A 22,187-nucleotide genomic window follows, 5' to 3' on the forward strand; every position below is an offset into this window, starting at 1 on the left:
CCGCCCATGGGTCCGCCCTCGTAAAGCGCCCGCCCTTGTGTCACGCGGCGGGCGGAAGTTCCGGTCCGGAAAAGCGGCCGGCCGAGCCCCCTTCCGGCCGGAGCTGGGCCTCGGGCTCGAGGGGCTCGCCGGCCTCCGCCCCGCGCGTGCGGCGTGCGGCCGCCGGGTTCCGGGCCCGGAATTCTGGTCACGCCCGCGCCGGACCCGCGCCCCCATCAAAGAAGAGTTACGTCAGCGAGCGTCTACACTCTACATGCTTTTTTATTACAAGACTACCGAGCATACGTGGAAAATTCATCATCCAGTAACTACGTCTACAGCACAAATATTTGAAAAAAAAAGAGAAGAAACAGATTCATTAAATTATATGATTAAATCATTGACCAAATAGAAAATTTATATAATAAAGCCAGAAAAAAAGTTGTAAAATATAGTTTACAATAATTATTCACATTCAAGGCTGTACATCAATACATACAACAACGTGGCCCCGAACATGAATTCAATCCAAATAATTCATATATTAGATTTTAAATAACACAGACTGAACTAGAGGCCAACAATAGCCAGCAAATAACCTTATATAAGAATAAAAATACAAAAGTGTATATCCTAATATCATTGCATTATTTGTTTTCATAAGTTTTAAATTTTTGCTTTGCCTGTACATCACAGTTACAGCTACAGACCAGGTAGAGAATTTTATACATGTCCTAACTGACTGCCACCAACCTGAAAGACAGCTAACATACTACCGATTCATCCTATTTTGTGTTAAGGAACAGCTACAGCAGCTCTAAAAACTGCAAAAATTTTTGTCAACGTCCAATCAAACTTCTGATAACGATAAAGAGGCTTTTCACCAGCAAAATGACCCCTTTTCGTAAGTCATTCTGCCAGATGGGTTAGACGAGGATGGATCACGCACACAAAAAAAGGTCTGCCTTCTGTAAAAAGTTCTCTGTACTTGAAGTTTGGTGTTTCTTCGTATTTGAAGAAATGGGTTCTGTGGAAAATTCAGGTATACGTGTAGGCACGGTCAGTTGCCCATCACAGCTGTCTCAGCTACAGATAGGACTGCTCTTTCCTGGAACAGCTTCTTCCCCAGACCAGTTCTCCACAGGTAGCCTGAGTCACAACTCTGCAATCTTGGGCCAGCAGCCTGCGCCCCTCAGAGGCTCTGGGAGTGACTCCCGCCCTGATTTAAGGCACCTGTCACAGACGCTGCCTGAGAGGGAAGGGCTACATGAGTCCCCATCAGTTCACTTCAGCTCCGGGTGAGATGAAACGATGTGGAAAGACCTATATGGCAACATCTCCGAGAACAGTGCCCTCACCATACTCTACACCTCTTCACGGCAGCTGCAGCCTCCGCGGACCGGGCGGTGAGCACCCAGTCTGTGGACCGGCCAGGGCACGGGGGACTTGGGGTGTCAGAGGAGGGCAGGGAATCTCATTCTGCACAATCCAGCCATAATCTCTGGCGGACTCGAGCAGCACTGACCATGGCACCTAAAAAATCTCTCATGCACCTCTCCTCAGAATCAGTGGACCCCAAACTGAAAGTGGAGAAATCAAGAATGAAACCAAATTGGATGGTGTGGACTCGACCAGCAGACAACCTGAAACAGTGTGAGAGGTCCTTAAACCATGTCGGCCAGGACAATCACATTCCACAGTGAAAAGGCCTAGCCACTGCACGCTACTGAACCGCTAAGACCTTCTTACTGAGTCCCACCGTTTGGAGAGAATGAGGGCAATGAGATTTCTGCAAAACCCAACTGTCTACGTGGTCTCTTTCAAGTAGAGAATTTGCTCTTTTACTGATTCCGAACGGCCCAATGTTCTGAGTGTACGAACTTGACTACAAATCATCCAGTAAGCATGTGGCAAGGTCAGTTCAACACTTTTCCTCTCAGCTGACTGTGCAGATGCACATTCAGTACCATTGTGGACACAAAGCGCGAGCTTCTGACGAGATCACGGAGCACTGGACAGCCGCAGCAGCGGGGACGGGACGGTAACTAACATGCAAGCATAACCAGAGTCTTCAATGAAAATAAGGAAATTAGCTTTTGAAAAAATCTGCCACAAATGGACCTAAATAAGGATGTCATTTTAGCATTATAAAAAAAGAAAAGAGCAGTCTTATTAAAACATTCTTTGGAACACACCCCTTACCAGAAACTGATTTGTTCAGAATCCTCAGGACACAACCGAGGAGGCTCTGCACTGAACTCTGAGCATCTAAGCATCAGATGACGACGGAGGAAGGACTAAAAAACCACCTTTAAAACAAACTCCTTAACCCAAAAACATGACTTCTAGGAATGGGGGGGAAGGGGGAGATCAGAGTCAAAATCAAAGATTTAGGAAGATATTCATCACAGCATTATTTAAATAGTGAAAAACCAAAAACCATCTAAGTGTTTTACAACAGGGAAATGGTTAGATAAATTATGATAAAATTTATAACCATTAAGCTCTACAATCACTGAAAACAATGTTTTTTTAATCATTGCTCATGACATGGAGAAATGCTTAAGATAAATTATCAAGTGAAAAAAGCTGAATGCAGAACAGTGTTTTATGTTCCCAGTTTAGTTTAAAAAGAAAACAAATGTGTGCATGGGGGGAGGGGAGAAGGTGGGCTATACACCAGAACGTTCACAGTGGTCTTTTCTGGGTTGGTGAGCCTACGGTTGATTTTTTTTTTTTTTCCAGAAAACAAATGTTTTAATAGAGTACAGAATCACCTGGAGCCCCTGTGACAACACGCGGCCCTGGGCACGTATGGGCCACAAATACCACAGCGTGGCCTCCGGGGGCTGGAGCAGGTGCGGGTGCCGTGAGCTCTGGCGTGACCGTGACAGGCATCTTTCCCGAGCAGGTCTGCAACAAACTCCTGAGAGCCAAGGTTCAGAAGCGCAGGTGCGATGCAGTGCCATTCACCAGGTGGGGCTCTGTGCACCCGACGGGGCTGCAGGCTACCACCACCCACCACCCGCTCTCCTGGTGAGGTCCACACAAAGAGGGCAAGAGACAAGTGCACCCAAACCTGGCTTCCTGGAGTGCCCAGAGAGGGACAAGGACAGCGGACTGTACGAGCCCACGCAGACCACAGCCCCGCTCCCTCCCCTCCATGCCAGCGAGGCCACACGGTGCGGGCAGGGCGGGCTCTGCTTGGCGGCTCTTCGGTTTGGCACTTACACTTCCCCTTGCCCTCTCGCAGCGGGACACACGGCTCCTGGATCCATCAAACAGGGCATTTTCTTTCTCGCCTTAGGTACATCATTTGCATTTCCGTGTATGTCTGTGTACGTACTAGACTAACAGTCTAGTACGTCCACATCTTAGAATGTAAGGCACCTGCATGCCGGGACAGGAGCTCTAAGGACAAGCTGGATAAAACTAAAGCTAACGTGAGTAAGCACAGGGTAGGAAAAGAGGAAGTATAGGCCTTAAAAAAGGGGGGGGGGGAGGGAGGAGAAGGCTCTGAGTGAGAGGAGAAACGTAGCCTACAGGGAAGGGCTCAGCTGTCACTGGCTCAGGCAAGGGCAGTCACTTCAACTCTGTCAGCTGCGAGCTCGACTCCGAACCCCTCGTTCTCTGGTTTTGGAGGTTAAGATGGAGCTTGAGGGGTTAGCCCGGGAGGTAGTGGCGCCAACCAGGGAGAAGAAGGCAACGGCCGATGCGTCTCTCCCAGAGCGGCCCAGCTGAGTGCTCTTGGGAAAGCCCGATACCGGCTCTGCTCGGGTCCCTGTAACCAGATCCCAGGATGCTGTGCAGGAGCAGGCCCCTAACTCTCTTAACGGCACAGCCACAGAAGCGGCGTGCTGACAAAGTTAAGTTATCGATATGGGGAAAAAGCTGCAAACGGACTTCCTGAAAGGGCCAAGCGAGACGGACTTTCTCAAAAGCAGGTGAACACAGGTAAGCTTTTTCACAAGCAAGAAAGAGGACGACAGGAGGTTGACCTACGACTCCAGCCCAGAGCAGGGTCCTGCTCCCTGCGGCACCCCAAGGGCAAGCACGCCCGACACCTTGCCACCCACCTAGGCGCACGCGCACTTGCTTGCTCACGTAAGGCTCGGCTCTAGTGCAGAGCGGCGCACGCAGCCCGGGGGGAAGCCATCGGCAAACCTGGCAGCGTCTCTGCTCCCAACCACCACCCGCCCCCCACCTCCTGCGCTGCCCTGAGGCGCGACCGCCACAGCCACGCACTCCTCCCGGGCTAACCAGTTTGAGAAGAACCTCTTTTCTCTGGATTTGGACCGCTTGTCAACACAGGGCAGCGGATGTTTTTGCTCCAGATAGGCGGAGGGTCGAGGGGGAAATGGGCGGCGGGGGACAGTGGTGGATCTTTTCCACAGGAGCCTTCCACTGGTGCCTTCCTGAAAGCCTAAAGGACACCGTCATTCCCTGGGGACAGAGGTGTGTCTGTGAGCAGCCTGCAAGCAGAGAGGCCTCCCCCTCTCCAACAGGGGACTGAGGATCGCCCTCCAGGGACAACCTGAGCAGGGAGAGAAATGCAGAGCAGTGACCACCAGGCCAACAGGCATTCTCTGCCCAGGGACTGGCAGCAAAGAAAATCAAAGGACCGGTAAATCCTGGACCCCCCCACGGCGTACAGCTTCCTGCTGCCTCTAAGGAACACAAGGAAGAAGCCTGAAACCAGGGAGCGAGCAGGCGGGATGCTCAGGCCCCAGTGTGGCGTTCCTACCCCTCGTGCAAGGCGAACGTTTTCTTCCAGGCAAGGCCCACATCTTGATGGGGACCAGATGACCTGGCAGCACGAGGCGGCTTTTAGACCCTCGCCACCGAGATGTGCAAGCGCTCAGAGTTCCGCCAGGAGAACGTTCGATCGCGACGGAAAGGGTGCATGTGGCAGCCGGGAGCCTGCTGGCGCCCGGAGTCTCTCGGCCCTACCGAACCGACCAGGGGGAGGCCTGCAAAGCTCGCCCTCTGAAAAAACTCTCGGGAGGAGCTCACCGAGCGGTGCCTCCCTACATCTGCCCTGCCACCCTGGCCTCACACGGAGCAGGACGGAGCCCTAACTCCTGGTGCGGCCGGGTGCTCGCTTCTGCCAGTGCTCTTTCCGGGCACCGGCCTGGTTTCCAGCCCCACAGGGCCACACCGCCCGGAAGGCTGTTCGGTCGGAACCCCCCGCTGGCACCCTCCAACCTCAGCATCTCACCCGGACGGCCCGGGCCACGTCTCACCACCTGGAGCCTGCCCGCCACACGCAGCCCACAGAGCGAGCACTCACAGCCACAGAAATCTCACAGCCAGAGCTGCGTGAGAAGGCAAGCAAGGGGCCCTGCTGGGGCACAGGGGGCATCAAGTAGGGACGTAAGAAAGGGAGCACGCGGACCAAAGCCAAGAACACTCCCAGCCCGCAGAGACCAAGGCCAACTTCCGGCGGAGGGTATGCGGCTCCCTGCCGAAAGGGTTCTGCGACAGCCTCGGGGCGGGAAGAGCCCAGACACACACCCCGTCCCCTCGGCCACAGGTGACCAGGGCGTGTGGTGCAGAGCTGGTGACTCGAGTCTGTTCCACTCGCCCGGGAGGGAATCAGGCGGACGTGCACGGTGCCGGGTCCCCGTGGCGAGGAGAGCTTGGGGAGCCTCCACAGAGCACAGAGAGCAAGCAAAGCGACCCTGAATTCCTTTTCGTTATTGGTTTTGTTCTTTGTGTGGTTGGGTATTTTTTTCTTCTTTTCTTTTAAATAAAAAAGCTGCAAGGTTCCGCCGTCTGCGTCCCCCTTGAGATGGCTGGCAGGTGGTCTGGAAGCGTCCCGATGGCGGCGAGCCGCGCTGGGGCACGTGTCCTGGCAGCGAGGGCAGCAGCCTCGGACATGTCACTGCACGGCGGCGTCCGGGTGGCTCTGGTACCTGTGTCTCCACACTTCCTGGATCTTTTTGCACCATTTGTGAGCATTCCCACTCGGGTCCATCAGGTAATACGTCCTGTTCGGCTGTGGAGACAAAACCGATTTAACGAACCCGAGGGAATCCCGCCAAGACCAGCACCTCGACCTGTCCTGAGAGAGAACAGGAGACCGTCATCCTGCTACAGCCACTGCCAATGCCGGCGGAAGCACGCGAGCATGTGGGGTTTTCCTTCCCGTATGCGCAGCCCTCACCTCTGCAGGAAGGGTCACAGACCCCTTAGAAAGACAAGCTGGCCCAGCTCAGGGCTGAGCCGAGAACATGGGGCCCCCGGGACACAGGAAAGGGAGAAACACCAGCCCCTCAAAGGAGAACCCAGAGAGACAAACTCACCGTGTGGACAAAGAAGGTTTTAAAGTTCTTGGCCTCCGGTCGGAGTTCTTGTGACCACGGAATTTCGCCCTTCAGGACTTTGTTGACAGGATCCACATAATACAAGTGTGGCCCTTCTGTGAGCAGTAGCTGTCGTCGTCGTGCAAACAAGCCCTGATGCAAAATGAAAAGAGGCTGCTTGTCAGGGTCCCGCAGTGACACCTCAGGGAGGAGGTGGCACATACCGCTGCCCCTGAGGCCAGGCCGTCAAAGCAGCTCCGGGCACCGGGCCCACTGCCCACCACCCGCCCACGCACTCAAGACACAGCCTCCCCACCACGGATCGGCCTCTCGTGTCACACAGGCGCAGGAGGAATTGAGTGCCCAGCCTGCCTGGCCTTCTGGAGCTGGATCCCAACATCCTCACTGGGCGTGCCGCCCCCACCCCCCAAGCCCCCCTGTGGCTGCCACACGGGGCAGGGGCAGCGGCAGCACGGGCAGGCGAAGACGAGCCGACTCTGCTGGCCCACCATCACCGCAAGGCCCCGTGTTCCTGACGGAACCCCTATCTGCTACACCGCACCGGGCAGTGTCTCCGGCACAGCCAGGAACGGAGACTGGGAGCCTGACCTCAAGAAGGGCCCGTGTCGGCAGATGGGAGAATGTTGGTGGGGTCTGATATTTTTGACACAATCCATTTAATTAATCCATAACAAGGTCACAAATAAATAACAACTTGGAAAAACGATTCTAATGAAAAAATAGACAACTCGTGAGGATATGAAAACCCCGGTCCTGAGTCCGAAACGAGAGGTTGTATTTCTATTTTACCACAGCCTTCCTGTGTGGTTTCAAACGGCTTCCGCTGAGTGGCTGAGTCTTCCTTAGCCATCAAATCTAGAAATGCTCTTTTAGAGAAAGGGAACCAAGACCAAGGACGCCGTGTGCAACCGAAGGAGGCCAGGCCCCGACCAAGAGCAGACAGGGAGACAGGCAGCCGGTGGTGCGGCGGGAGTCAGACTTACCTTTCGCTTATCTACCGGACCCATCTTTAGTATCAAGTTATTTTCTACAAACTGGTGCCTATGAAAGGAAGAAAGCAAGAATGAGACGCTTGCCATGAGTCAGGGACGGAAATTCTCCCAACTCCACTCAAAATGAACTTCCCGAGGGCATCTGTGAGCTTTGCTCAAGCCTCCTCACAGCCCCAACTCGCTCCGGTGACTCGTGAGGCCCAAGTGCGACGCACTTGCACCGTGCAAGCGGGCCAGCATCCACTCCTGCTGGCACGGTCGCCTGCTGCTAACTCTTGCACAGCGGTATTTGCGCAGCAGCAGACAGGTGGCGGCGAGGCGGCGCTGCAGACCCGTACGGTGACACACGTCCTCTTTAATGTGAACAAAGCTGAGGCGAACACAGAGGCCCCCAGAAGGGTGGAGGCTGCTGAGAGTCAACCTCGGGATACTGACTGCTGGCCACGTGTTCCCTGCCCAAGCTGGGACCCCCGACTGGATACTCAGAAACCACCGAGTAGCTGAGAATCACAAATCCCTAAAATTAAAGTGCTGGACTCCGTCTGAGAACATCTTACTGGTAGGGGCGCCTAGGGGGGCGGGGGGGAGGGGCCTCAAGTAAGCATCCGACTTCAGCTCACGTCACGATCTCACGGTTCCTGAGTTTGACCCCCACATCGGGCTCTCTGCTGTCAGCACAGAGCCTTCTTCGAATCCTTTGTCCCTCTCTTTCTTCGCCCCTCTCCCACTCAAGTGTGCGCACGAGCGTGTGTGTGCTCGCACGCGCGCGCGCTCTGTCTCTCTTAAAAAAGAAACCTTAAAAAAAAAAAAAAAACTTACTGCTGTTCCTACCATAGTAACAAAGCACTCCTAACCCAAATACGGCAGGAATTTGGAAGAGAAAGCAAGAAACATGACTTTGACTTAACACACATTATTAGCAAGTATGCTTCACTTCGACTCCTGGGAGTTTCAAAGGTGTCGTGTTAATGTTTAAAGGTTATCTCTTTTGGTTAAAGTGAACAGTTGCCGGTTTCTGTTGTGTGTGACTTTACGGAAATTCTTGGTCTGGGGGACCTACTGGAGAACATAGCGTTTTATGTTTGAAAAGGCATAAAACAACTGTTACTTCAAACACTGAGAGTTTTACCATTCTGGATCTGAGCCGGGGCGCACACGGGACACCTAGTATGTGTGCGAGGCCAGCCGAGCTGGCAGACCAGTATTCTCCCACCAGGCTCAACTGGGCCTGAGAAGTGCCCCCAGCCTCACCCAACCACACCAATGCCGCTCCAGAGCCCGCTGTGGCCCCAGACTACTTCTAAGGGGACGTAGCAGCATGTGGATTTGTAAAACTAAACAAAATTTTAACGAAAAAACTGGTCTATGAGGAAAAGCGCAGTACCTCCCTCTCAAAGTACTTAAAAACAAAGCCAACAAACAAAAACAAGACTTGGAAGAGGAGATATAATGATCTCCTGCAGCACGGAAATACACGCATCAAACAGAAAGCCTCTTCTAGTCAACAAGCCCCAACACAGAGCAATTGGATGTGACATTCAGGACCACAAATAATACGGGGAGACTTGAATTAAATTACACTGGGTGCGGAGGGGAGCTCAAATTCAGCCCAGGCTTGTGAAGGATCCCACCGCCAAGCCCTCCGGGCAGCTGGGCCGCAAGGGCACCGGGCCGAGGGCGCCAAGGCACCAGGGAAGACGAGCAGGAAAGAAGGAAAGACATGGCCTCACGGCATCTTCGCAGCCTCATGTGGGTCATCGTGAGACAGAATAAAATATTCTGGTTTTCCCCGAGCTTGAGAAACTAGGGAAGATTCTTGTCGAGGTCAGTTAACTCTGATCCCAGGTCACCAGAAGCCCCAAAGCGATCCAGCTCCTGCCAAGGGAAGAGCAGGGAAGGAAGGGCCTGCAAGGAGGAGTTACTTGGTCAGTAGCGGCCAGGACCAGGCGAGCACAGAAAGCACCTCTGAATGCACACCAACCAACGTGAACAAGGAGACCACATGGAGAAAACCTTCCGCAAACCAGGGTCAGCACGTGCACCGCACAGAGCACAAAGTGGCAGGAAAGGCTCAAAGCTTCAACAGAAAACTGAGCAAAGGACACAAGCTAGAAATTCAGAGAGAGAAAGTGACCTCGCCACATTCTCAACGGCCCTAAATAAACCAAAAGCTCCCCTTCTCGCATGCCCTACTGGGGTGCCCTGGCATGTGTGCGAGCGCCCCGGGACAACTCTGGAAAGGGACGCTCCCGCATGGCACCGGTGCCTATGGCCCTGAACTCAAGGCCCGCCAAACGACAATCTGGAAATCGTGGACTGAGAGGTGAGCCTACTCCCGGCTACCGGCCCTCAGGAAGTAAAGAAAGACAAGGAGCAGGAGCACAAACGTCCCCAATGGTGTTTCTGCACCAGTGAAACTGAAGTCACGGCACCGGCTCAGCCACAGAACATTGTGGCACTGTAGGGAAGCCCCTTCCTCATGCCCGTGGTGAGGACCCCACGGACACACCCCATGGATGGGCCCCGCCCGACTGCGGGGACCAGCACGCACCTTCCCTGCCACACGTGTGCAAGCAGGAGGCATGGAGCCACACGGCCCGGGGTGACAGCTGGCGCCGGCCGACTGGACCCAGTGGCTGCGCTGAAATGAACCCGAGGCAGGACGCAGAGGGTCTGAAGCTCCATTACGAGCACAAGTGCCACAACCCAGTCGCGCAGCGCGCTCACCCAGGCTTACAACAGGCTGCTGGGGATCTCCTTTGAAAAGTTTAAGTACTTAAGGCATCGCTTTGAGTTTTTTCCTTCCAAAAGTCAATTCCCGCTCTCCCAAAAAGGCACCCCCAGCTCCTGCACGAGGCACCTTTCCCCTCTCTGGCCAGCGGCACGTGCCCCTGCACCCCAGAGCCCGGGACTCTCGGAGCGCGGTCGGCAGGCAGGCGGGGCTTCACCGCAGCCCTGCTCCACTCACACGGAGGCTCGTTTCTCGAAGGGTGACGGGGTTAAGACGCTCCTTCCTGATTCCACAGCCACGGTTCTCTCCTCCTCACACTAGCCCAGCGGCACCCCCTATACCCCGAAAAGATCATTTTTGAGGATGCAAGCCTGAGGCCACAAGCAAGCCTGAGCCATTTCAGTGCACGGTCGCACCCAGGAGAGCCGAGCAGGACCGCCAGAACCCCGACGTGGCTCTCCTGACCGCCTCAGGAAGGCTCCCACACTGGGCTTTGACACAGGTGACGGAGGAACAAGTGACCGTGGCCAGCTGGCTCTACAACGCTAGCTCTCGGGACCCCTTTATACCCTCAAACTTTACGGAAGATCCCGAAGAGACGTCCTTTATATGGGTTTTAGCCACTGATATTTATGTAGGAGAAATTAAGACAGAAGCATTTTCAAATATTTATTTAATTCGTAAGATACAAAAATAAACCCATCACATACTAACATAAACACCATTTTTATTCGAGAGTAACTTTTTTCCAAAACGAAGATAATTAACGCGAAGCATGAGCCTGCTGCACATTTGACAAACCTCGCTAGCACGTGGCGTCACATCGAGAGCCGGGGGGCTCCGGCCTGCCTCCGCCTCCGCTCGGCCAGTGCGGCTCCTGCCAGGTCCGCTGCCGTGCGGAAGCGGAGTCCCCAGCAATGGGCGTTTCGGGCCCTGGGACCCTGCAGCTCATCGGGGCACCTGGCGCTCTGAACGGCTCTGCCGCCCTGACGCGATTTTACAGCGGCACACGGCACTCACCTGAAAGACGGTGGTTCGCTGGGTTACGACGGAGACCTTCTCAGTGCTGACAAATTCAACATGTTACCATCGCTACTTACCTCCTCAAAAAAAGGCTTGAAGCACTGGGAAGATGGCAAGCTCACAGAAACAGATAACGTTTCCCAAAATTCTAATTCTGATTTTATCACTGGTAACAAACACTGGCAGCTGTCAGTCTTGACAGGCTCATGCCGCTCATCTCCCAGAAAAAAGGGCCAAACGGCCCAGTTGGAATGACCATCGTTTGCCAGTAAAACTCTGTGGTGAAAACGGTCTTCACGGAACGAGAGGGGGTCCGACTCCCGGCGCCAACCAACAGCCAAAGGCTCGGCCTGAGGCGGCTCACAGCTGGGTTTCCCGCACACTTCCCGCTGCGCTATGCACACGACTAACAAAACGAGAGTTCGGTGATGACTACTTACAAGTGAGGAGGGGTTCTTCCCTCGCCATGAGCGCGTGCTGGCTGTAGAGAGCCCAGGCGCTTGCGCACGGCTAGGTGCCACGGCCTGGATTCGTGACCTGGCACCCGTGGTTTCACCCACCGCTGCCTCTGCACCACCGGCACACCTGTCGACGCGTTAGTTCCAGGACAGACAGAAAGAGTCACAAGAGGCACTCCGGGCAGCTCCTGCGCCCTCGGAAAGACACGACGCACGCCGCCGACTCGGCCGCCTCTGCGCGGCTCTTCTGGCTGTCTCTCCGCTGCCACGGCGGCGGCGCTGGGGACAACCGGACCGCCACCGGTAAGATCACGGCAGCGGGCGTTGCCCAAGTTGGAGCGGCCTGTGCCGTCAACACTCTGGGAGAGTCTCTCGCTGACCAACTTGCCCTGGTCGGGATGTTTTGGAAGATGAACTCAAAGGAAAAACGCCGGGTCTGCCACGCGGGAGCTTCTTCCTTCACACACCTGAGACTGTGGCCGACAGAAGACTCTGGTCACCGAGACCGGGCCTGCGGTGGTGGCTGCAGGGGTCTGTCAGCAGGAGGGAGAGGGATGGCTCAGTCTAGGCCAGAGGAGCGTGAGCGCCTTCCAATCCACCGTTCCACCTATAGTCAAGCTGTGTCGTGATTGTGGTTTCCAACCCAGTGGATATTCTCCTACGTGACCTGGAAACTAAGCGGACCACCCGGACACCGTTTGACGGGAAGTGGGTGTAATCTGGATTCCGTGAGATTTTGCTATCTTCCAACCGAAAACCTGGCATTCATCCCAGCAGCAGCCACGGATGGACTCTGGGAGAACGTGGCAACTCTTCGTGTGGCTGTGTGGAGTGAACGTGGCAGACTTTTCTCTCTGGGAACCGAATCCAGAAATGGGAGCAGACAATGACGGTGAAAACTGGAAGAGACCTCCTAGGATGGCGGTTGAGGGTGTCTACAAAGTCTTCGAGCTAAAAGGATACAAACCGTGTTACTGGATTGGCGTGGCAGATCTCACTGAATCCATGCTGAAAACCTATCCAGGACTCCTCTGGTGTCGACGGCGGTGAGGGGCACGTGTGGCACTGACGAGGGAGTCTTCCCGAGTCCTCCCTGTGTCCTGAATGCTGGGGGATTAGCCAGTGTTATCAATAAGGAGCTGAAGGATGGTGCGGTGCTCAGCTCAAGAAACGTGCAGATAATCTGTGGGACTTCAGCTTCCAAGCCGTAGAGATTCAACACGACGGTGGGATTAACTGCGAGCGTCTAGTTTTCATCCATGTGCAAGGATCACAGTTTGCTTTTCTCTTCCTAAACATGCGAATCTGGGCTCACAGACTCAAAGCCAACGCTTGGCTTAACGCTTGCAATACAAGCAGTATCTGGGGATTCATCCACACGTGAGGCAAAAGTACAACTCGCCGGGAGGGATGCAGCCATCTCTTTAACCCAGCGAGCCGTCGCGCCACGGCCTGTGGCGGCACCAAGCCTCTTTACCTGTCACCCAGTAGCATCCACGGCCCGACGCTCGTTGGTCTCTGAGCTTTCACATACATGCACTTCTCCAGCCTGGACAACGTGACTTCTCTGTAAGAAGCCACAGTGGCTTTTTTTTTTTTTTTTTAATGTTTATGTGTTTTTGAGAGAGAGAGAGAGAGAGAGAGACAGAGAGAGAGAGAGAGACAGAGAGAGAGAGACAGAGCATGAATGGGGGAGGGTCAGAGAGAGACGGAGACGCAGAATCTGAAACAGGCTCCAGGCTCTGACCTGTCAACACAGAACCCGACGCAGGGCTCAAACTCACGGACCGTAAGATCATGACCTGAGCCGAAGTCGGACGCTCAACCGACTGAGCCAGCCAGGCGCCCCAACACAGTGGCTTTTTATTAATGTGTGGCACTAAAAGAGCTCTTTGTGTAAAATTACAACACAAAGTTCCTTTACCGTTAAAACTCGGAATGAGGGGCCTCGGAGGCTGCAGCCTCACTGGCACCATGACAGGATGCCAAACATTCTGCTCAGAGACACGACCCGGAAGGTACTGACACCCGTGGGTACGTGGTAGCTCCTGCAGTCCGGCCCAAGTTCCGCGGGCGGCCCCCTCCCTCTCTCATAGGCAGGGCCTCCTCTTCAGTCCCTTCAGACGTAGGTGGGGCTGCTATGGATCAAGAAAGCAGATCATCTCCCTTTTTGAGGCAATGATTCCTACTTAAATGTGGAAGACAGGTGATAAACGTCCTTTAATTTTAGACTACATCATCCGAATCTAAAATAATAGTTTCAGGAGCGCCTGATGGCTCAGTCAGCTAAGCATCTGACTCGGCTTAGGTCATGATCTTACGGTTTGTGAGTTCGAGCCCCACATCGGGCTCTGGGCTGACGGCTCAGAGCCTGGAGCCTGCTTTGGATTCTGTGTCTCCCTCTCTGCCCCTCGCCCAGCTCATGCTCGGTGTCTCTTTCTCAAAAATAAAATAAACATTAAAAAAAATTAAAATATGGAGAAAGAATAGTTTCAGATAAAATTCAGAAATGTTTTTCACAAATTTTAAAATTTTATTGCAAAAAAAGTCAGCAAAGTGTACTCAGATCCTGTCGGGTGTCTGTGTAGGCACAAGGAAAACTTCACAATTTCAAAGCAAGGATTTACTGGATGGCACGGAGTTACAGTAATGACAGCAGGTATAACTGAAGACAGCCACTAAGAGCGCAGTAGAAATACTGAGAATTCACTAAATTTCTAAAACTGCACCTACTTCTACTGTAAACCTACTTCTTCAGAAAATACAAAAAAAGCACACAGTCCAGAAACCACGTCACCGTACAGCGTGGGGCCCCTGAAGAAGTGCAATGCCCGCTCGCAGAGAACGGGAAGGAGAGAGCGCACACCATCTCAGCGGTATCACACAATTAGCGGTACGCCCTGCGCGACCTACACCGGGAGCCACGGTTCCTAAGAACGAAGTGTTTTTGACGGATCTCGCGCTGGCCAAATAAAGGGTGCCTCAAAGCTCCTGCCATCACCAGATTCCAAATAGGCCTGAACCTGGAGAAAAGGGAAGAGAAGCCTGAACAAAGAGAGGCACGGCAAGAGGCCTCGGCAGGGCCCAGAACCTGGACAGAAGAGCCTCAGGAAACGCCAGAGGCAAAGACACACGGTTTTCTGAGGAGTAACCCCGCGCCTGCAACAGAGCGAGCCCTCGTCAGGGACCCCAGCACGCACGGCCCAGGACGCTCCCGCACAAGCCGGCATGAAGGCGTGCAGAGAGTGCGCGGCCCGGCGGTACTCACACTGCTCGGACCAAAGCCCCTTCCTCCCTGCTCAGCACACACTCCTAAGCGATACCACCTGAGAAAAGACAAACTCCAGAGAAGTGCAGAGTATTCCAGTTGGCCAACATCACCGTCACTTTTTCTAGAAACGATAATTTCTAATGGTACAAAATCCCAGCTTCACCACACGCTCCCCTCTGGGCCCTGCCTTCTCACTCCTCCACACTCTGGCCCAGCCCAGCCCTCTGATCGCCCACCTTCTCCCTCCATCCCCGCTCCTACCCCTACACATCTCCCCACCCCATCCCCAAGGTGGACTCCCCTCTGCCCAAGTGAAAGGTGAAACCAGAAAAACACATCAAGAAAACGTCAGGGTACGGACACTCTTCTCAACGTGACTAAGGTGGAAAACAAAATGAAAACAGACACATGTGACTTTGGAAGAATTTGTAACTTCTATTCAAAAATACACACAACATAATTGGAAAAGATAATGCAAAGATAACTGAAAAATGTGTGCAAAACAGGCAACAAAAATATTCTTCATGTCTATGGCTCTCAGAAGTCAATTTCAAAAAGATGGAAAACGTACAAGAAGAAAAACAGCCAAAGGACATACAATACCTCAAAAAATAAATACAAATGGCCAATGAACACAGAAGATGATGGCCTCAGTAACAATACAAGTGCAAGTTCCCATGAGCCCACTTTTAGAGCATCAAACGCGTAAGGCGAGGCAAGAGAGCTGGGAAACGGGGGTTCTGGGCACTGTGAACACAACGCATGTGCACACCGCCATGCCGTCTGCCACCCCAGGGCTCCTCTTTTAAGAAATACCCAGGCACGTGGGAAGAGCTACAAGCAAATGACGATCTGCAAAAGCTAAAACTCTGGAATGTCCCACACGCCTCACAAGGGGGCGGTGGTCATCCAGTCTGCCACGAATCCACAGCATCGGATCACGGGCAACGGCAGGCCCGGCCTGCTCAACCCCAAGGGCTACAGCCCCGACAGGCTGAAACCCACTCATCCCCGGGCCCGACACCTCCAAACACCCGTTTCAAGCTGGACCCTTTGAGGGCCCTCATTTGCAGAGCACGCAAGGCAGCGAGGGAGGTGTGAGGCGGTGGGGGCCTCGGCAGGCAGCGGCGACGAAGGCCGGGCGCCCCGCGCCGGTCAGTGGAGCGCGGCTTACACCTGCGAGCTCTTACCAAGGATTGCCGCTGGCCTGCTTCTCCAGCAGGAGCCTCTTCTCGTCTTGGGAAAACTGGAGGTCCAGCTCAAAAGAGTTAGTGTCCAGGTCATGGATGTACTGCTCGATGTTGCTGCCCGCCGCTGGCGGCAGGCCTGCGTCCGAGGCGGGCAGGCAGTGTGACGACGAGGACGTGGACACTTGCATGCAGCCAAACTGGCTCAGGAGGTTGTCGTACTGCAGAGAGAGGAGGGGAGAGTGACAGCCGTGCACCACTCCCCTTGGGCCCGCAGCCCACACCCCGGAGGCCCGGAGGCCCCCGCGGCAGCTCCGAGTCCTCCTGCGCTGGCCGGCGGCCACGGAAGCGGGCGGGGCCGGAGGCTGCCAGGTCTGGTCTTGCTCCCGACGGGCGAACCTAACCCCCAGCCTCCGAACCCAGGGAGGGGAGACCCAAGGCCTGGGGCCTGCTGACCTCTGCAAGGCCCGTGCCGCCCTGACCAGAGGGGCTAGGAGGAGGGACGGGTGGCCACCTGGGGGCACCCTCTTGTGAGCTCGGGAGCCCTCCTCCTTTGGCCCCGTGGTTCTACGTTGCTGAGTCTGTGGTTGTCACTGTATTCAATTTGACTCGATTCAATTCAACTCGACTGTGCTCATTTTTTTAAAAAAATTCCTTTTAACTGCAGCAAATATTCATTAAGCTTGATACAAAGTTGTCTGCCACTCTGGACAAAGCCACAAACCGGTGGGGACACAAAAACGGATGTACTCACAAATGTGCCGACCAGGCACAGCCTGCACACCCACACGCCCCTGGGGCCAGTGACAGGGCCAGAGAACCCCTAGCAAAGACCTGGGAAGAGAGGTCACCCTGGGCAGCCTTCTCCCCACAGCTGTAGGCCCCACGCCCGAACCCCACCGCAGCCAAGTACGAGGGGGAAAAAAGCCACTGCCAACGGCTAAGAGTCAGCGTATCTTCCCGGTGCCTCCAGAAAGAACCCGGCTGCCCCCCACAGAACTGGGCCTCAGAGCCAGGCCCCCTCGTGCAGACCCTGCAGCCTTGCTGCCCAAGCAGCCTTCTCCCTAGGGCTCACATGGCACAAACAGCAGTCTCAGTCCCACGGTACCGGCTCCTGGCTGGGAGTGACACCGGGACACTCCCATGGCCCTTCACTTAAGGTCTTCTTCTGGCACATTCTCTGCTTCTGCTCTGTGAGGAACTCCCCAGGCCAAGACCGCCTCTGCTTAACATTCCAAAGTTTATACAGGCTTCCGTGAGCCACCCCAGGTGTCTCAGGGGGCTGCAAGGCCAGTGAGACGGCTGCCTCCATCAACTCCACTTCCGAAACAGGAAAACTGAGGCTCAGACCTGCCCCAAGGCCACACCCTACTAGCTAGCACCACATCAGAACCGGTCCTCTAAGTCCTTCGAACGCAGCAGCCCCTCTAGTCTTGTCACGGAGCTGTAGGCTTCCCATCACCACCGTCACTGTCTGGGTGATTCCTGTCTGGGGGGCTGCACTGCACTGCTCCCCGTGGAAAGCTCCAGATGCTGTATCTCAGCTCTCTGCTCTTCTCTCCTCAGCATGCCTAGGACAACCCACAGCACAAAACACAGGCCCAGAAAGAATGTGTGACAAGGGGTGACACTGGGCTGTGCACAGTAAGGAAACTGCCCCGGCTGGTCCGGCCCAGAGCACTTCTCCAGAGGCACCACACCCGGCACGCTCACTCCAGAGCCTAACCGCGAGCACTACCGTTAGCACCCCAGGGGGTTAGGGACACGCAAGAGAACCGAGTGCCTGCTTCTTCCCTCCCTGAGCAGAGACCATTCCCTGCTACTCACCCCCAGATGGAAGCCCCCTCACTGCTGAAAAGGACCCCAGACTCTCTCGGAGCCCCTCGAGGGAAAACTTGCCCCCGAGAGGCTGTCAACGCCCGCAGAAAGGGAAGGCCCCCTCCTGTATCTGGTATCTTTCCAGGCTTAAGTCTTTTTCCAGGCTCACTTAACTGTCCAAATGGCAAGTCTAGCATAGCGAGCGCTGCCTGAACCCCTTCCAAGGCAGCTTTTAAAGCAGAGGATGAGCCACTTAACAAAAAGTAAGCCATTAACAAACGGAGCTGGTTTTAAGATGGTAACACTCGAGTACCGAGAAGCCAGGGCTCTCAACACAGTGAATGCGATGAAACAGCAGAGGGCGTGCACAGGACACTCCAGGGTGTGCGCACACACAGCTCCAGAAAGCGGAGCGCCCCGGGCACTGAGATCTGAGCCAGTCACGGCACGTACAGCTGCTTCAGAGCTGGTGGGGAGGGAATACCGCTTCCCTGGGACACCCCTGCCATAGGCACTGGAGACCCCAACCCACCCCGACCGGCCATGGTTCGGGCAAGACGTCAGGCCAGGGGCAGAGTCCTGGGGCTGAGTCCCCTGCAGTCTGCACACATGGAGGCTGCGGACAGCTGAGGCCACCTTAGAGAGCTTCCCACATCTGGCTCCCCTCAAGTCTGGGCACAAAGGATACTTGAGGATAACAAAAGGGTGATGTTTTATTTACAACAGTAAGTAAGAGGAGAAATTCAGTCTCTGAGAGACGATACAAGTAGTACTTTTGACTAAGCTCTGGGTGACTTTTAGATAAAATCTAGAGTCCGCCAATCAAATAAAGGAGAACTCGATATGTGGTCACTGGTTAGGATAAGCCACAACAACAGAAGCTAAACAATGAGAATGGATGATTGGTGAGAACAGAAACACGTGAAATCCTATTTAAATACGAGGATCACAGTAAAGGGTGAGGAGGGAGCACAGGACTGTCGGTGAGCTGATCACCCAAGGTGCGAGACAGGTGCCCTGTGGCTCACTGCACTCCTCTGCCCACTTCCGTGTTTCACACCCTCCAGAAGAGAAGCTCAAAGAACAAAGACCCCTGCTTCTCCCAGGCACTAAAAGCCAACAGTGACCAATGTCCATCCTGAATGCCATGTCTCCAAAAAGTTCAAAGCAGGAGCATCCTGGGCTTCTCTCGGAAAGTTAAGTATTCCAGAACGTCTGTAGATACCCGATTTTAAAGACACCAGCCAAAAGCCGAAGACAGAAGCCTACCAGGAGACTCAGAACCCCCAAGCCAAGGGGGACGGTGTGCAGGGTACTGCTCCCACTGCTACCGTCTCCCTGCCCCAACACCGGGCTCCGATGTGAATCATCTGGGCGAAAATTAACGATAGGAAATAAGAAAAGGAGACTGCCTTCACCCTCCGGCAGATGTGCAGGCGGGAGCCTCCTCGGCCCCAGCACTGGGGAGAAACTCCGACCCTGGCCACCAAGTGTTCAACCACCAACAGGTCAATGCTGGCTTCCCCTCCAGCCGTGCACCCCACAGGCTGGACTCCCAGGGCCCACGGCACAACTGCAACTGCACACAGCACAGCACGTGCGATTCCCCTCAGCTGGGCTGTTCCTGACACACACGTACTCCCCCGACACCAGACACAGAAGCACACCCCCCCCCCCCACAGACACACATAGACACACACCACACAGACGCACACAAAGACACAGAGACACACATGGACACACACACACACCCCACCCGGACACTGCATGCATGCCACCGGCTTACATTCCCGTAGCAGTCCTCGTCATCTTCCGACATGGCCGGCAGGTAAGCGGTGAGCTTTGGAGGCGTCTGATGCTGCAGGTTTTCCCACGAGATGGACTCGAAGAAGGGGTGAGCCTGCAGAGGGCCGTACCCTCCCATTTCCTCGCAGCCTAATCGCTTCGTGGCATCTAAAACCTGAAACAGAAGTCAAAACGAGTCAGTGTCCGGAACAAAGACTAATCCTGACCGACAAATTCTTTCTGCACACTCTTCCCAATTCCCATCTCTGGCCACAGAATGGCCCCACAGCCCGCCCCGCCCTGCCACCACCCCACAGAGCGCCGGGGGGGAGGGGGGGAGTGGACGGCGGATTCACCCCCTGGGCGGCTTCTCCTCTCTCCAGCCTCTATCCCTCCCCCGGCACAGGTGAAAATAAATCAGAACTTAACGAATAACAACAAGTGTTCCTGGGGCGCCTGGGTGGCTCAGTCGGTTAAGCATCGACTTCAGCTCAGGTCATGATCTCACAGTTTGTGGGTTCAAGCCCCGTGTCTGGCTCTGTGCTGACAGCTCAGAGCCTGGAGCCTGCTTCGGATTCTGCGTCTCCCTCTCTTTCTCTTCCCCTCCCTCGCTCTGTCTCTATCCCCCAAAAATAAACGTTAAAAAAAAAAAAGTGTTCTTTTTTTTTTTTTAACGTTTATTTATTTTTGAGACAGAGAGAGACAAAGCATGAACGGGGGAGGGTCAGAGAGAGGGAGACACAGAATCTGAAACAGGCTCCAGGCTCTGAGCTGTCAGCACAGAGCCCGACGCAGGGCTCGAACTCACGGACCGCGAGATCATGACCCGAGCCGAAGTCGGTCGCTCAACCGACTGAGCCACCCAGGCGCCCCAACAAGTGTTCTTTAAAATACACAATTAAAAATCCCACAACAAGAGCCAAATGAACACACTGGCTCTTGTAACAAAGACACCCAGAATCCGTCTTGACGGTGAGCTATCAGAGGCCAGGAACAGAATGCTGTGTTCTCCCGCCCACGCTTCATCTCCGAGGGCTCCACAGCCGCCACCTCCCAGACCCAGCCTCACGCCCCTGGACCCACAGAGCAACAACATGCCGCCGCAGATGGCACAGGAGGGGCAGGCAGAGATGCGCTGACCCTGCTCCCCAAGGCCAAGGAAAGGGAAGGGAAGGTCTAGTGCCCATGCACACCAGGGCAGGGACCCTGCAGGCTCTAGAACAATCACGTGTCCTTTTCCCGGGTACATCTGCCTACCTCTGCTATAGTACCTGAGGTGATCTTTAAAAGCTTCAGGTGGCAGATGTTAAAGTTGACATCCACAGATGTCACTAACGTTTGCAGCCACATGCCGCTGGAATACACCCAGCTGCTCCAGCAACGAGTAATTTTAAGTGCCATGTACGTTGACGAGCACAAGCAAAATGATACAATCATCTCCTGTCTTATTAAAGAATCAGCCATTTGCAAATTAAAAAGGGCTTATAGACACGAGACAGAAGATACAAATCTATAATCATTACCAATCCCAAGACCTCCTTTTGTTAAACACAGGGGCCTGCAGTAAAGCTCCTGTGACCACAAGTTCAGAAGGACTCAGCATGTGGCCATCAGATCATCTTACCAGAAGAAAATTCAAAACATTTACCAAAAGTTTTTCCACAAGGTCTCTTGCCTTAGGGAAGAATTTTTCAGGAAAGTCATATTCCAGCTTAATGATCTTCTGAAATATAAGATATTCATTTCTGTAAAACAAGAAAAACCATCACTTCGCACAGAGCACACAAACCTCCCCTTTCCCGGGACAGCAGTCACCCTCTCTCCCTACAGAGACACTGTGGTCATTGAAGGACCACACGGAAGTCCCCTCTACCCGGGCCCAGCCCTGAGGGCCGCCCCCTCCCACCTCGCTGTCAGCTGCTACAATGGTTTCAGGGGGCGGTGAGTGGTCTTACCCCGCTCGAAAAGGCGGCAGTCCTGCCACAAGCTGATATATTATACATCCGAGAGCCCAAAGGTCCGAACTTTAAGGGAGGGGGGAAAAACACAGAAGGACATCTGTAAAATTTCAGTGAGAAGCACAGTTCACTTCTGCCCTATCGGCTCATACCACCCTATTTCGGTCTCTGATCTACTTCTCTCCGTTAAAACCAGGTCAGCGTGAGGGTGGGAACCTGCTTGGAACCCTTCTTGGGGGGGCCTCCCTGGGGACCCGGGCTCAGAGGACCCGCCACACAGCAGGCACTACTGGGCCAGGCCATGCAGCCGTCCCCACAGACCCACCACGTCTGGTGGGGGCTACCTACTTCCTCACAGGGCCAACGTGGTCCTGAGGAGGGAGGAGAGGCCATTCCTGACCACAGGAAACACGAACACTGACGGAAAAGCACCTTCTTCTAATGCAGGGGGAGGGAAGGTGGCTCGCGCCCCGGTCACCACAGGTTGGTACAACTGGAAATAAACTCAGATTCTCTCATAACTCACTTAGAGTTTACCTCCGGGACACAGACGCAAGCTCACGTGTGCCAAGGAGCCAAATCAGACAAACTACAGGATGTGCACAAAGCAACGTTTAACTGTTTCCGTTCCTGACCTTGCTGTGAAGAGCCCTGCCCCT

General features: G+C 54.4%; 1 protein-coding gene and 1 pseudogene across 9 annotated transcripts in view; one reads left to right on the top strand and one right to left on the bottom strand.

Moving 5' to 3' along the window:
• Nucleotides 1-243: 243 nt before the first annotated feature.
• PDPK1 (3-phosphoinositide dependent protein kinase 1) overlaps nucleotides 244-22,187 on the bottom strand; it is an 82,444-nt gene continuing 60,500 nt past the window's right edge. For all 9 annotated transcript variants that reach the window (XM_019821156.3, XM_045048339.1, XM_023246955.2 and 6 more), the window contains 7 exons: nucleotides 21,526-21,594; nucleotides 21,219-21,315; nucleotides 19,572-19,745; nucleotides 15,971-16,188; nucleotides 7,289-7,346; nucleotides 6,285-6,437; nucleotides 244-5,977 (listed from right to left, as the gene is read on the bottom strand). In XM_019821156.3, coding sequence (XP_019676715.1) covers nucleotides 5,861-5,977; nucleotides 6,285-6,437; nucleotides 7,289-7,346; nucleotides 15,971-16,188; nucleotides 19,572-19,745; nucleotides 21,219-21,315; nucleotides 21,526-21,594 — 886 coding nt within the window. In that variant the 3' untranslated portion in view covers nucleotides 244-5,860. The remainder of the gene's footprint in view (nucleotides 5,978-6,284; nucleotides 6,438-7,288; nucleotides 7,347-15,970; nucleotides 16,189-19,571; nucleotides 19,746-21,218; nucleotides 21,316-21,525; nucleotides 21,595-22,187) is intronic.
• On the top strand, nucleotides 9,482-12,861 carry LOC123382659 (annotated as a pseudogene).

This window comes from Felis catus, chromosome E3 (assembly GCF_018350175.1).
Source record: "Felis catus isolate Fca126 chromosome E3, F.catus_Fca126_mat1.0, whole genome shotgun sequence".
Taxonomy (NCBI): Eukaryota; Metazoa; Chordata; class Mammalia; order Carnivora; family Felidae; genus Felis; species Felis catus.